The sequence below is a fragment of the Myotis brandtii genome, unplaced genomic scaffold (genome assembly GCF_000412655.1).
Source record: "Myotis brandtii unplaced genomic scaffold, ASM41265v1 scaffold421, whole genome shotgun sequence".
NCBI lineage: Eukaryota > Metazoa > Chordata > Mammalia > Chiroptera > Vespertilionidae > Myotis > Myotis brandtii.
Window position 1 is genome coordinate 1,893,787 of NW_005366140.1, and position 14,716 is coordinate 1,908,502.

General features: G+C 53.0%; 3 protein-coding genes across 7 annotated transcripts in view; 2 read left to right on the forward strand and 1 right to left on the reverse strand.

The window, feature by feature from the left end:
* LOC106727405 overlaps positions 1-6,687 on the forward strand; it is a 10,529-nt gene extending 3,842 nt beyond the window's left edge. The window contains exons 2-4 of one of the 4 annotated variants that reach the window (XM_014545773.1): positions 1,034-1,187; positions 5,059-5,199; positions 5,996-6,687. In XM_014545773.1, coding sequence (XP_014401259.1) covers positions 1,034-1,187; positions 5,059-5,199; positions 5,996-6,224 — 524 coding nt within the window. In that variant the 3' untranslated portion in view covers positions 6,225-6,687. Of the gene's footprint in view, positions 1-2; positions 91-1,033; positions 1,188-5,058; positions 5,200-5,995 lie in introns of those variants that run through there. The other 3 variants (XR_001363583.1, XR_001363584.1, XR_001363585.1) reach the window with 3 other exon arrangements.
* A 2,982-nt stretch (positions 6,688-9,669) lies between these two features.
* Positions 9,670-13,797, forward strand: LRRC25 (leucine rich repeat containing 25). Of its 2 annotated transcripts, XM_005873855.2 has the most exons (3): positions 9,670-9,903; positions 10,343-11,136; positions 12,815-13,797. In XM_005873855.2, the coding sequence occupies exons 2-3, from the start codon at positions 10,352-10,354 to the stop codon at positions 12,951-12,953; spliced, it is 924 nt and encodes a 307-aa protein (XP_005873917.1). In that variant the 5' UTR covers positions 9,670-9,903; positions 10,343-10,351; the 3' UTR covers positions 12,954-13,797. The 2 variants fall into 2 exon arrangements, with proteins under 2 accessions (XP_005873917.1, XP_014401261.1); XM_014545775.1 differs by having other exon boundaries at positions 9,670-11,136.
* A 128-nt stretch (positions 13,798-13,925) lies between these two features.
* GDF15 (growth differentiation factor 15) overlaps positions 13,926-14,716 on the reverse strand; it is a 2,982-nt gene continuing 2,191 nt past the window's right edge. Inside the window, exon 3 of the mRNA XM_005873904.2 lies at positions 13,926-14,710. Coding sequence (XP_005873966.2) covers positions 14,576-14,710 — 135 coding nt within the window. The 3' untranslated portion in view covers positions 13,926-14,575. The remainder of the gene's footprint in view (positions 14,711-14,716) is intronic.

The window sequence follows — 14,716 nt, forward strand, 5'->3', positions numbered from 1 at the left end:
AAACATTTTTAAATAAGGGTGGAAGTGGATTGGAACGATCTGGAAGCAGAATGTTCACACTGCAGTCACAGCAAGTGCAAATGCCCTGAGGTGGGCACGGAGTTCAGGGGTGGGAGGCAGAGCGAGGAGGGCTGCGTAGCTTAGCTGGAGCAGGGGAGTGATGGCGGGGAGTGCAGAGGAGCCGGAGGGGTTGGGGTTTGTTCTAAAAGAAATAGGAAGCCACAGGAAGCTGTGGAGCACCTAGGGGCGGGGTTTTAAGAAGCTACTGAGGCTGAGCGGTAGAGGTAGATCGGGAGGGCTCGAAGGAAGCAGGGAGGTTGCCCCTGGAAGAGGCCTAGGTAGACCGGGGCCATGGGCCTGGTCAAGGGGCCCAGGAGTGGGGTTGTCAGCAAGGAGGTGAAGGGTCAAGACTGGATCCCAGACTTGCGACCCCTTCGCAGTCTAGGGCCCACCCGTGTGTGGCTGAGTGCGGGGACTGCAGCTCCGTCTCTAGGGACCACCAACGACCCCCCCATACCCCACCGCGGAGGGTCGGGGCAGTGCCTGGGGGGAGGGGGGCGAAGCAGGTTCTGTTTTGAGGTATGGGGGCTGCCTGGAAGAGGGGCCTTCCCTCCCCCTGTTCACTTCCTTCCAGCCCTTCCATTCTCAGACCCTTCGAGGGCCCACCTCCTAGGCCTTGGACTGGCTGCTCCTGCCGCCAGGAACTCTCTCTGGCTCCAGGCCTGGCCTATTCTGGCTCTTCCTCTGGCCTTTGGTCCCAGCAGTTCCTCCTCTGTCCCCTTCCCCCTCTGCTGCCCCCTTCCCCCTCCTCCCCTTCCCTGGCCACATCCTCCATATTACTGGTTCTACACTAGCCTGTATGGGACTTGTCACTGTTGATAAAATAATGCCTCGAGTAGTCTGTTTGCAGCTCTGCCTCTCTCTCAGGATGGGCCCTCCCTGCGGACCCAGATGTCTGGCTGTGAATATGTTGCAAAAGTCGTAGAAGAGGCTGATTTGGGGTTTTCCTGATAATGGTTTTTTCTCTCCACAGGAGACGGGAGCAGCCCCCTTTTCATTACAGTGGGAGGCTTTGGAAGGGGCCAGGATCCGGGCTGGCGGCCCTCCTCAGCCCTGCGATGGAGGGGGCCACAGCTGGGAGCAGGGTCTGCACCAGGAGACATTTCCTTTCAGAGCTGTAATTATGGGTAATTTTCTAACTGCAACACAAAAATTAAAACCCAAACACCAGGAAGGAAGAAGCCACAGCAGCTGGTGACTATGGGTGGTGGGTGAGGGTGCTGAGGCGTTGGGTAGGGGTTCCAGCCTCGACAGAGTGGGAGCAGGGCCCCCAGCCAGGGGTGCTGGTGGAGGGGCGGAGGGGCACAGGCGAAGGGTTGTTCAGACAGCATAGACTTCTTGGAAACCAGCAACTACTTGGAGTCTCAGGTTACAAGTTACACCCCAAGACTGGTCACCTGGAGGCAGAAGTCCCCAGTGGAGGATCTGGGCCTGGGTTTGAACCCTGGCTGTGCCCTGTTCTGCTGTGTGGACTTGAGCAAGAGCTGACTGAACCTCAGCCCCGCCAGCCCACTGCCCTGCTCCCAGCACCTTCTGGGATTTTCCCACTGCCCACAAATTTAAGTACAGTGGGGCCTTGACTTACGAGTGTCCCGACTAACGAGTTTTTTGAGATACCAGCTGTCTCTCAGCCGATTTTTTGCATTGAGTTGATAGAGTAATTTGAATTAACGAGCTCCTTAACGAGCTCGGTCTCGGAAGGAATTAAACTCGTATGTCAAGGCCCACTGTACCTGCCCCCCCTTTGAACTTTAGAGTCAAACCAATCATTAGGAGCCTGTGCACCCAGCACCTCATGAGAGAGGCAGTGTTTCTCTTTCCCATGTTACAGATGGGGAAACTGAGGCTCGGACAGGCACCAGGGGAGTCATGTGGGCAGCACTCCACCCACTGAAGTGCCCCCAGCTCCCTGCCTAGGTCTGGGACACTCACTCTGGGATATTGGAGGCATTTTTGTGAGAACCTCAGGCCTGGGGGGAGGGGCAGGGAAGGGAGAGATGGCGGTGGGGGAGTCTATAGCCGCTGTTGACAAAGTTCTGCAGATAAAATTGGCTCAGAGCAGGGAAGCAACTTGCCCCAAGATGCATAGCAGAGAGTGGAGGTACCAGGTCCACTTTGGGGTGTGGTGGCAGTGCCCCCCCTTCTCTCTCCAGAGCCCAGGCCTCTCTTGTGGTGGAGGAAAGCATTTCCATGGCACCCTAAGGTTGCATTCTCACTCTGTGTGGTACACGGGGACAAATTTTTTCTGCCCCGTCCAAGGTCCCCCATCTTAACAGGAGTGGGGAGTAGATGCTCCCTAAGCACCAGAAACTAGGCATTTTTTGCCCATGATCCTGTTGCCTGCACCCAGCTCATTCCCACCCCAGGGCCTTTGCACAGGCTGTTTTCCCTGTCTGGGACACCCTTCCCCTCCCCCTGTTTGGCTTCTCATTCAGGCCTCAGATCCAGGGATGTCTCCTCAGAGAGCCCCTCCAATGTCCTGGGTCACATTGCTCTGTTGGATTTTCCTGAAAATTTTGTTTTTGCACGTTGATTGCTCATGTCCCCAGTAATTCATGAGTTTCATGAGCAGAGAATTCTAATGTTTTGTTTCATGCTGTATCCCTAGCCCTGAGAACAAGTCTTGGCACACAGTAGGTGGGCACTCAATAAATACCTGTTGCTGGACTAAAAATTACAAATGCCTCCTCTGTGCTGAGGTCTGAGGCCTCCAGTGTCCTCAGAGATCTCAGCCTAAGGGCCACACAGATTGTCACAACCTGCTTGTGGCTGAGGTGGGGTGTGGGGGTCAGAAGGGGGAGGAACCAATTTTCCACTTCTGCCAAGGCCACCCGCGCCTGCAATCCCTAGCTTGACCACACGAGGACAGCAGAGACTCGCAGGTCCAATTTCTGAGGGTCCCTGGCGCCCCTTTGGAGCAGCTCTTGAGATCCCGAGTTTCAGGCTTGGAACCCAGTAGGTTTCTCTGATTTCACCTATGCCTCCAAGTGGGCTTCCAACTAACGTTTACATATGAAGGAGTTGAATAATCTCATAGCAGAAAAAAATACTTCAAAAATCACCCAGTTCTCCCCCCTCCAAAAAAACCACACCCTCATTCTCATTTTGAGCTCTTTCCTCCAATCTTTTTGTTTTGTTTTTCCTTTTTTGTCCTATCTTTTTTCTCAAGAGGCCTTCCTTGACTAAACCCTCAAAACTGTCAATAGCCCCATCTAGTTGTCAGAATACCCCACAGTCATTTTTTTTTTTTTTTCCTCAACAGCGCTATTTTCTTAAAATTGATTACAGAGAGGAAGGGAGAGGAAGAGAGATAGAAGCATCAATGATGGGAGAGAATCATTGATCCGCTGCCTCTTGCACGCCCCCCTCTGGGGATCTAGCCTGCAACCGCAACCTGAGCATATGCCCTGACCAGGAATCGAATCATGACCTCCTGGTTCATAGGTCTACACTCAACCACTGAGCTACCCTGGCCGGGCGCAATAACGCTGTTTTCCAACCTCCTTTGAATTTGTCAGTTTATAGTTTCATCATCTCCCTCACCGGAATGTCAGCTCCCCAAGGGCAGGAGTCTTGCTGCATGCTTCCAGTAGGCGCTCAGTTAATATTTGTGAAACGAACAAAACTTGCCAAAAATAAAATGAATCAAACCTAGCCGATAAAGCTAAATAGCCTTATTAGTCCCCACCCCCAGGCAGCCGCTACCACCTGTGCATCCACAAGCGCCATGTGTGTTATGCAATGACTCTGCACACCTTCCAGGTGGACACAGACAAATGCAGCCTCATGGTCAACACACGGATTCAGGGCTGCCCCTCAGCAACTGTAGGGCCCTGGGCAAGCTACTCAAACACACTGTGCCTCAGTTTTCCCTGCTGTTAAATGGGCGCAATGATAGTTCCAATTTCAAGGGACTATTGTGAAGATTATACAACTGAATACTAATTAAGTAGCCAGTGCATGGGTGCCGCTACTTATAATTAAATATAATAATTATATATTATAATAAACATTTATAAATATTTGATGATATATTTCCATGTTAATACTTATATATTTATACATAGTAAACAAAATGTTTTTAAAAATATCTAACTGCTGTATAGCATTCCTTTTTTAAATCATGAGATAAATGACTATTGTTAATTTTTTAATTCCCTTCCCCCCTCACTCCCTCCCCTTTAACAACCATCAAGTTGTTCTCTCTATCTATAGTTCTGTTTCTGGTTGTTTGTTTTTTGTTAATCCTCACCTGACGATATTTTTTCCACTTTTTTTTAGAGAGAATGGAAGGGATGAGAGAGACATAGAGAGACAGAAACATCTATATGAGAGAGACACATTGGTTGCCGCGTACACGCACCCTGACCAAGCCTGGGGATCGAGCCTGCAACTGAGGCACGTGCCTTTGACCGGAATCAAACCCGTGACCCTTCAGTCCAAGGCTGATGCTGTAACCACTAAGCCAAATGGCTAGGGCTGTTTCTGTTTTATTTATTAATTTATTTTGTTTTTTTTAGATTCCACATATAAGCCCTGGCTAGGTAGCTCAGTTGGTTAGAACATCATCTGATATGCCAAGGTTGCGGGTTTAACCCTGATCAGGGTACCAAAAGGAAAAATTTGTACATATTAAGGTGTACAACTTGATGTTTGATACAGTGTGAGATATTCATTACACTCAACTTAATGTACATATCCACCTCCAGACTCCACGCGTAAGTGAGATCATGCAGTATTCCTTTACAGCACTTCACCTATCTTCATGTGGGATCCCCAAGAAGCAGCCCCAATGACCAGAATTCAAGAGCATAATTACTTGGGAGGTCGCCCCAGGAGCCCGGGTCGTAGTGAGGCGAGAGCCGAAGATGTCGAAGATGTCGTGAGGGGCTCCCCGGAGGCTGAGTTTCCAGGGAGTCCCCAGGGAAGACAGATGCTCTACCGGGAGGACTAGGAGCCTGGGCGTTTATAATCAACTGCCTTCCGTCTGTGTTTCAGGGCTGCTCCTTGCAGAGCCTGTGGGCCGGCAGCATGGCCCCCGGTGACCAGAGCAGGAAAATGCCATCTGGCAGGTGGCCTGCACCTTTTGACCACGGTCGCCTCAATGCCACCTCTTGTTTGCCCACCCCCCTCCCAAAGGTATCCACTGGCTTCTCAAAATTTGCTATAACCAACAAGGCCATGTGACCTCAAATAAGGTCTTTCCTCGTCATTGAAAATCAAGGTTTACCTCCGGAATTAGATTTGTGTGTGTTCGTGGGCTATCGTTTTAGCCCATGGGACACTCAGCTGGTGCATTGGTCATGTGTGTCCCCAGCTCCAGGCTGGTGCTCACATTCATGTCTGCCTCCCAGCCTTTCACAGCCACCTACACGGTGGTCGTGACTGTCCTCATTTTAAGAGAAGAAAGCCAGCCCAGGCACAGGGAGGTTAAGGTACTGGCCGGAGGTCACACAGCAGGGAAGTGGCCAAGCATATCCCGGCCGTGTTTGCTGAATGAATGCCTAGAGGTCTGGGGTCACCCATGTGGCAGGTAAACCTGTGGGCTTCACTGCCCCAGGCCAGCCCTTGGCCACCACACCTGCCTTCTGTCCTGACTTGCTGGCTCCAGAGCCCTGCAGACGCCTGAAGATCGCCGGCCCCCTAAATGACCTCTGCTGCTGCTGTGTCAGCCTGCCCCACCCCTCCCCTAGGGGGGACTGGCCTCCGAGAGAGGGGTGGGGTTTCAAAGACTGTTCAGAGAGGATGGAGCTGGCAGGAAGCCAGGAAGGGGGCTGGGCCAGGAAGTCTAGGGGCTCCTAGGGGCAGGGCCCAGTCCGAGGCCTCACCCAACTAGGGTGGGTGCAGGGCATCCGAGACTGCTGGGCTCATGTAGCTGAACTGAGGGAACTCTCTCTCTCTCTCTCTCTCTCTCTCTCTCTCTCTCTCTCTCTAGGTCTCTGAGGGTCTCTGGAGCTCTCTGTGCTGATTCCATGGGCTGGCCCTTCCTGGAACTCAGGCCCAGGACCTGCTCGTGTGTGTCAGGTGGGCAGGAAGGGAGTATGAAGATGTGCCTTCCAGAAGCTTCCAGCTCCCCTCAGCCAGGGTGGGGTCCAGCGGAGCCAGAGTTCCCTCCCTTCCACAGTCCTGGGCATGGCCCGCTGGGACTACAGCAAGAGGCCTAGACCCCAAGCCTGTTAAACCTATGACACGCTCCAGAAGCCAGAACCCCCCAAATTCGAGGCATTTCCAGACACCCAAGCCGCAGGACCGAAGCCTCCCGAGCTCCAGGACACCCAGATATGTCAGACCCCAAACCTCTAGTTCCCCCAGACCTACGCTCCCAGGCCCCAGGCCTGCCTGCCCCCTCCCCCACAGCCTGAGTGTCTGCTGCTTCCTCATTTGCTCATTTCCTCTTATTCTAAGAGGCCTCAGTGTTGGACACTACCCACTCCTTCCAGGATGTGGGGTGTGGGAGATGGCCCACCTGCACCTGGCCCGGTGGGACCCCTCTCCCCTCTTGCCCTGAAAACCTGAGTGTCTTGTGTGTACTTGCTGGCTAATTTTAATGTTTTAATTGAATGTGCAGACTATGATTCGCTTTCCAATGAAGTGATGGGATCCTAAAATAAAAAATATTAAAATGTACATGGTGAGCTTCTCCCTCCCAACTGCCTGCCATTAAGAGGTAACTATGGGCCCTAACCGGTTTGGCTCAGTGGATAGAGCATCGGCCTGCGGACTCAAGGGTCCCAGGTTCGATTCCGGTCAAGGGCATGTACCTTGGTTGCAGGCACATCTCCAGTAAGTGGTGTGCAAGAGGCAGCTGGTCAATGTTTCTCTCTCATCGATGTTTCTAACTCTCTATTCCTCTCCCTTCCTCTCTGTAAAAAATCAATTAAAAAAAAAAGTAACTATGGGTATTTGTTTTTCATGTTTCATCCAAAGTTTCTGTAGGCAAATGAAATCTAGAAAATTATTATTATTATTATTATTATTATTTGCTTTTTTCAGTTAATATTTTCTCTTGGAGACAGCTGCTTTCACCCAGGCAGCTTCCACCCCGGGGCCTTTGCATAAGCTGTTCCACACATTGGGTGTCCTTCCGCCATCTCCTTACTCAGTAAGCTCCTTTATCCTTTCAATAAGGATTCCTTGATCATCCCATTAAACAGGTGCCGCCCTAGCCCTGGCTGGTAGCTCATTGATTAGAGCATCTTCCCAATACACCAAGGCTGTGGGTTCGATCCCCAGTTAAAGCACATACAAGAATCAACCAATGAATGCATACATAAGTGCAACGACAAATCAATGTTTCTGCCGGGCCGGTGTGGCTTGGTGGTTGAGTGTCCGCCCATGAACCAGGAAGTCACGGTTCAACTCTGATCAGGGCAAATGCCCTGGTTGCAGACTCAATCCCCAGTAGGGGGCATGCAGGAGGCAGCCTATTGATGTTTCTATCTCTCTGTCCCTCTCCCTTCCTCTCTCTAAAATCAATAAAAATATATATATATTTTAAAAACCAGTGCTTCTCTCTCTTTTCCTCTCTCCCTTATGAGAGGAAGAGCAAGGAAGAGAGAGATAGAAACATCAACGATGAGAGAATCACTGATCAGCTGCCTCCTGCACGCCCCACACTGGGGATCAAGCCCACAATCCGGGCATATGCCCTGACCGGGAATCAAACCAGTGACCTCCTGGTTCATAGGTCGACACTCAACCATTGAGCCACACCGGCCGGGCCATTTTAACCATTTTAAAGTGAACAATTCAGTGGTATTTTAGTGCATTCGTGTTGCACAAACATCACCTCTATCTAGTTTCAGAACATTTCCATCACCCAAAAGGAGACCTCGTCCCCATTAGTAGCCATTTCCCACTCCCCCAGACTCTGGCAGCCACTAATGTGCTTTCTGTCTCTAGGGATCTGCCTTTGTCTGTTCTGGGCATTTCACATAAATGAGGTCATACAACATGTGGCCTTTTGTGTCTGGCTTCTTTTACTTGGCATGTCTTTCAGGTTTATCCACATTGTAGATGTCAATGCTTCACTCCTTTTTATGGCTGAGTAATATTCCACCGTGTGGACGGACCATGTTGCGTTCAACCTTCATCAGTTTACGCCCCTGACATTTTGCAAACGTAGATATTTTGTGGGAGTCCTAGGGTGGGGTTCCTGGGTGAGTGGGCACATGTGTTCACGATTCTGGTGGCCTGGGCCAGGGTGCCTTTCCTGGGGGCGGCACTGTGGATATCCCCCCGCAGTGTGTGGGATTGCCTGTTTCCCCACATTCCAGCCAGCACAGATGTATCACACCTTTGAATTCTTGCCAATCTGATAAGTGAAAATGAACGGTCTCAGAGTTGTGATTACATTTTCTTATTTGGAGTAACTTTGGGTGGGCGTGTTGAAGAACAATTTGCAACCCTTTCTGAAAAGTCTCTGAATTCTTCTGAGTATGGAAATGGGAAGAGCAGAGTCTGAGGAGAGGGGAAAGTAGAAGGAGTGTACTGCAGCCTCCCAGAATCTGGAAGGCTCTTAGCACTTATCCCATTTTACAGATGTGGAAACTGAGGCACAGAGCAGTTAAGGTTGCACAGCGAGTCAGGGGCTAGAATGGAATTGAACTCAATCTGCCTGACATGCCAGGACCCCACTGAAGCTGAGACCTCCCAGCCCAGCCCTGTCCACTCCCTCCTCCATCTCACTGTTACTATCCTTCAGGTCTGATTCAGGCTACCTCTCCCTGGGGGATACTGGTCTCCTCCCTAGATTCCCGCCCCAGTCCCCAGGCTCACTACAGTTGTAAGTCTTGACACAATGCCCCTCCCCAGCTCACACATCTGCTTTGGCTCCCCATGGCCATGGGAATAAAGTCCCACTCCTCAGCCTGCTTCGAGGCCTGTCCTCTGTTCCTCCTCCACCACACACACACACACACACACACACACACACACTACCAGTTCCTCCTCTTAGCATGTCCACTCCAGCCACTCCCCTGCTAACCAACAGTCCCAGGACCCATGCTTTGAGCCCAGGGCCAAGGGTCTTTGCTCCTGCTGTGCCTTCTGCCTAGAATCTGCAAATGGGTTTGCTTCTGCCTGCCACTGCCTGTCATTCTCCAAGCCCCAGACTCAATGTCCCTTCACCCAGGGAACTTCCTCACCAACCCCGTAACATGGAGGACTCTTTGTACACCAGCAAGAGTGCTGAGTCTGTGGGGGAGACGAGGAGCGTGGGGAGTCAAAGGCAGGTTTTAGGAATCCTCAGCAAACTTCTATTCACGTGTTGAAGCTCCAATTTTAATGTCTCCTCCCCCAAGAAGCCTTCCAGGACTGTGTCCCTCCCTCTAGCCCTGTCCTGACTGCATGGGACTAGGGTGTCTGTGTACAGCTCTGTCCTCTCTCAGGACTGGGTGTTCCTCGAGAACCTGGTCAGGGCTGAGGCCTCTTGGGGCCCTGGGTGATGTCTGTGGAATGAATAAATGAATGCAAGGGTTGAGAGTCAACTGAGCTGAGACCAGGAAGTGAGTTGATGAAGGCGTGGTAATGGGACCGCAGCGGGGATATTAATGGGGGTTGACTGGGCTCCAGCGAGAGGGAAGCGGGCCGCCCTTCCCCCTCCCGTGAGAATCCTGGGCCTGGAGGCCTTGCAGAAGGGCGGGTCTTCTCTGTGTCTTCTTCATTCTTGCCCTCTGCGCTCCACCCGGACTCCAGTTCCTCTTCCCCTGCGTCGCTGGGTGCAGAGTCCGCGGAGCGCTAGGGACCGGAGGGATCTGAGAGGTGCCGTGGCTCCTGTGCGCCCGGGTCCAGGTGATCCACCACCAAGCTCTCTTCTGCGCCGGATCTCCCAGCACCGCCCAGGTAAAGGCGTGGTAATGGGGCCGCAAAGACAGGACAGAGGCTAGAACTGGGGTCTGTGCAGGGGCTGCAAATCAGAGTTCGGCACCCCCCACCCATCCACCCACCCACCCACCCCAGCCCAGGACTCCCAGCCGCGGTGCTTCGGAGACGGCCCTCTGCCGGGCCACCGCTCATTTGCATATAGTCGCGTCTTGGCCAATGAAGCCGCCCGAAATGGCACCGGGGTCATGTACCCATTCCCCAGAGGGGAAAGACTGAGGCTGGAGGCCAGAGCCAAACAATAAGGGGCTTCAAGTGAGGGGCTGCCAATTACCAAAAGCGTCCTGAGCTGTTCTGAGCCATTAAAAACAAACAAACCCAACTCACAATAAACCCAGGTGTGGAGGGTGAGAGCGGCCACAGGCAGGGGTTGGGCTTGGATTCTGGTGTCTCTGTCTAGGTTGCTTGAATGGGGTGCGCCCTGCCCTGGGCGCTGTGGTTGCTGCTGCTACTGCAGGATCCATGCAGCCTGGGATTGTCCTGCAACGTGTCCTCGGGGGACGTGGACTGGGCCACGGAGTTCACAGCCACCTGCTTGAACTTCAGCGGCCGAGGCCTGAACATTCCCTGGAACAGGTCTCTGCAGGCCAGCAGCGTGCTCCTCCTCGACCTGTCTGGGAACGGCCTTCGGGAGCTCCCGGGGTCCTTTTTTGCCCGCCTGGAAAAGCTGCAGATCCTGAATGTGACCAACAACCCTCTGGACCGCGTGGATGCGGAGCTGGCAGGACGCTGCGCCCTTGACTTGAAGGCTGACTGCCGCTGCAGCCTCGCCTCCTGGCACAAGGTCCGGCAGGACAACTGCTCTGACCAGCTGCCCCCGCAGTGCCTGGATGCCGGCACCTTCACCTGGCGCAACCTCTCCACCTTCCTGGAGGCCAGCTGCCCCTCTGGCCTGTCCTGGGCGGCCATTGGGGCACTGGCAGCGAGTGGAAGCCTGCTCCTTGGGCTCATCATAGCTGGCTCATTGCTGGCCTGGAGATTCCGGTCACGCTGGTCACCCAGGAGCCAGAGCCAGGACAAGACATGGGCTGCTCCAGATGGTCCCAGGCCCAGCTCAGGCTGGCAGCCGAAATACAGTAGCCGGAGCCTTAGCCTTCACCAACCAGAAGCCACCCTACCCAGACCCCCCACACCTGACTATGAGAATGTGTTCATAGGACAGCCACCTGCCGAGGACCAGTCGGCCACACACGGGTGAGTGACCCACACGCATTTGCCTGTTAGACTCTGGAGCCAGATGGCCAGGGTTCAAATCCCAGCTCTGCCTCTCGAAGGCTGTGTGATCTCGAGCAATTAGTTTTTCCCCTTCTGGGTACAGCAACCCCACCTTATGGAGTTTGGGTAAGAATAAGTGAGACCCTGTAGACAGGACAAACTGCCTTCATGACCTACAAACCCAGTTTCTGGCTGCCAAGGACAGGGAGAGAGGAGGCCAGTGCTCTAAGCAGAGTGGGGGCTCTGCGGTAGCGGTCAACAGCCTGGCTGCAGATTTCGTGTGACCCAGCGCTGTCTCTGAACACTATTTCCGTCTTGTGGAATGGGGACAGCCCTCCCTCCATCTCTCTTGGACACATGAGAGATGCTAAGAAAGACATCTGTGTCCATCTCCCCTATACAAAGCCCCAGGGTCTCTAGATCAGGCTGGGGTTAGGTAGGTTCAGCTTTCCCAGGTTGGATGAGAAGTGGGTGGGATTTCAGGGGGAGGCACCGGCGGAAACAACTGTCAGTGGGTGGGAGAGAACAGAGAAATTGCTGTCAATGGGTTTGGAGACAGCAAAACATTAGAGCTGAGGCTGAAGGGGTTGGGAGGGTACAAGCAAGAAGGGAACAGGGTCCTGGCTGAGTTTGGATGGTGAGATCCAGATTCGGGGGCGGGCAGTGGGAGTCTATTGATGAGAAATGAGAAAATATGCAAAGCAGATTAAAACACGGCTTAAAAGCAGAAGTGGTCTTCGGTAGGGATTTGAGGGAACTAGACTTGCTAAGGCAGCTTGGGCCCTGATGCTCCCCTCTGCTTCCCTGTCACTAAGGGTTCACGGCCAGTCTCTTCCGAAAACATTTAGGATTGGATGCGTCATTCCCACTCCGCATTTTACAGATGAGAAAGATAGGCTCTGGGAGGAAAGGGAATGACTTTCCCAAGGTCACACAGTGAGTCAGAGGCAGAGGAAGGAAACAAACTGACTCCCAGTCCTGTCCATCCCTGTACAACCATGTATGTGTTTGGAATAATTCATACTAAAGCGTGAATGAATGATAGACACCACTTACCCAAAGTGGCCTTTGTTACAAGAGGACCCAGGGTGGGATTAAGATGTTCTGAAGGAAGGACCGTTCTTCTCTGGGGGGTCTTGCCTACCATAGCTAAACATTCCTGAGGAGCAACCTCCTCCCCAACTAATGTATGGATGCAGAAAGGGAGTCTCCGAGACTTATTTTTGTGGCCACAAAGTCTGCTGCTTCAGGGACCATGGACACATTTCCTATCTATAAGGACAGACACTGGCTCCAGCCACGTATGTTTATGGGGCTGATGTGACCAGAGCTACCAATTTTTCTAGAAGAAACTGAAGGCTAGATTTTAATGTAAAAAACAGACAACCATCTCAACTTTAAGGAAGAAAAAAAAAATGCTACAATGGCCCAAAGTCCTCTGACCTCAGCATTCTGTGCTGAATCCACAGAACCTTCCCTGACTCACTGACCCTGACTTCCTTTCCTCCGAGAAAGTTGCTACGCTGGGAGAACAGTGCCCCTGGCTTCAGTTTCTTCATATGTAATATGAGTGGACTGGGTCACTGAACTGCCTTTGCCTCTCAAAGCTGATGTGCCTCCCCTCTGAGTCCTCCTTCCTGTCTGTCTGTCCCCACAGGACTCACCCTTCAGAGGACAGTGACTTCTACATGAACTACGAGGACCTCCAACAGGCCTCCCAGCCCGTCTACGGCAACCTGCAGTTCCCGGGCCAGGCTCCCGCGGTCGAAGATGAGTACGTGATCACAGGGCACTGAGCCTGAACTCCAGCCTGCCCCACTCCAGGTGATTCGGGCCATTCGGCATCCCCCCCTGGCCTCAGTCTCCCAGCCTGAGGAGCGGGGATAGGGAAGAACTGTCCTTGCAGCCCTCTGCCCAGCTCCTGCTCCGCTCTTCTGCCCCCTCGGCTGCTAGAAGGGAAAGAGGAGACTCCAACACAGACACAGCAGGTTCACACAGTGAACTCCATTGTCACCTTCCTCTCCGTGTGCAGGTGGTGCTCAATAAACACTGTGGGGCTGGTGGGGCCGCTGGCTCAGAGGGAGAAGGTTCCTTTCAGTGGCTTCCTGAGCTCTCAAGACTAGATCTCTGGAGACCCCTGAATTTCTCCCCAGCCCCTCCCCTCTGTCCCGCTCAGGTCCCCTCCCAGGTACCTGGCACCCAGACTCAGTCCCCAGGGCAGCCCACGCCAGCCCCAGAGGGATTTATGTAACTCATGAATCAGGACTGTGTCCTTCCCCTGCTCACACACCCTCTATGGCTCCCCATTGTCCCTGGGTCCTCAGTCTGGTATTTGAGGACGGTATGACCCAGCCTTGTCACCTCGCTGCCTCTCCCATCCCTCTGCCCTTCTGGTCTGGGCCTCATCTCCACCTAACCCACTCCCTTCTGAAGCTTTCATTTTCCTAAGCCATTTGCCCATGCCACTCCTTTTGTCCAGAATGCCACCCCTTCCTCTTTTTCTTACTCGTAAACACCCTAATAGTTGCAGAACTATGGCTGGGGCGTCAGGGGGCATGAGTTCAAGTCCTAACTCTGCCATTAACTCCACGGGTCTCGTTCCCCCCATCTGTAAAACGCAGTGTTAGAATTGGTCTCTAAGTCTGTGTTTTTTAAAAATATTTTTTTTATGGATTTCAGAGAGGAAGAGGGAGGGATAGAAACATCAATGATGAGAAGAATCATTGATTGACTGACTCCTGCACAGGGTCGAGCCTGAAACCCAGGCATGTGCCCTGACCAGGAATCGAACCATGACCCCCTAGTTCATAGGTCAATGCCCAACCACTGCGCCACACTCGCTGGGCTCTAAGTCTGTTTTAGCTCTAATATACTGATATCTTAACTCGTCCAGAAACAGGAGCCCTGAGAGATGAGGAGATAGAGGGAAACTGACCCAGAGACATGGAGCTAGACAAGCATGGAGGCAGGGACGTCCCAGGCTGCCCTTGGAGGGTCACTAGCACCGTCCAATTGCCCGTCAGCTCCAAGAACGCCCTGCTGCCCATTCACTGCCCCTTCCACTCACCCCTCTCTTAGGTCCCCTGTGGGAACTGAGGCCAGGGAGGGGCAGGCTCTTCCCAAGGTCCCCAGCTCACGCATCACAGGAGCCAGGTCACACAAATTCATTTTTATTACTACAGTTTAAATAAACGTACACCCTGCTGGATCAGCCCTCCCCAGCTCTCTGGTCCGCAGGCCAGTCACCCCAATAAATTAATAATAAATATCAACTTATAAAAACTTTGTTTTTGGCGGCAGGCCGCAGACAGCAGTGGCTATAATTGTTATTTCAGGTCCCACTAGCCCATTCCATTGGACAGGCAAGGACTGAGGTCCCCTCCGCTGAGCACGGCCGTCGATGAAGGTCTCGGTCCGCTCACAAGCAGTGGCAGTCGCTGGCCACGAGGTCGTCGTAGGGCGTGAGCGACACGCGGCCCTCGCTGTCCCGGTGCAGGAGCACCACGGGCTCGTAGCTGGCGGGCACGCAGCACGGCGCAGGGACGCCCTCGGGCTTCAG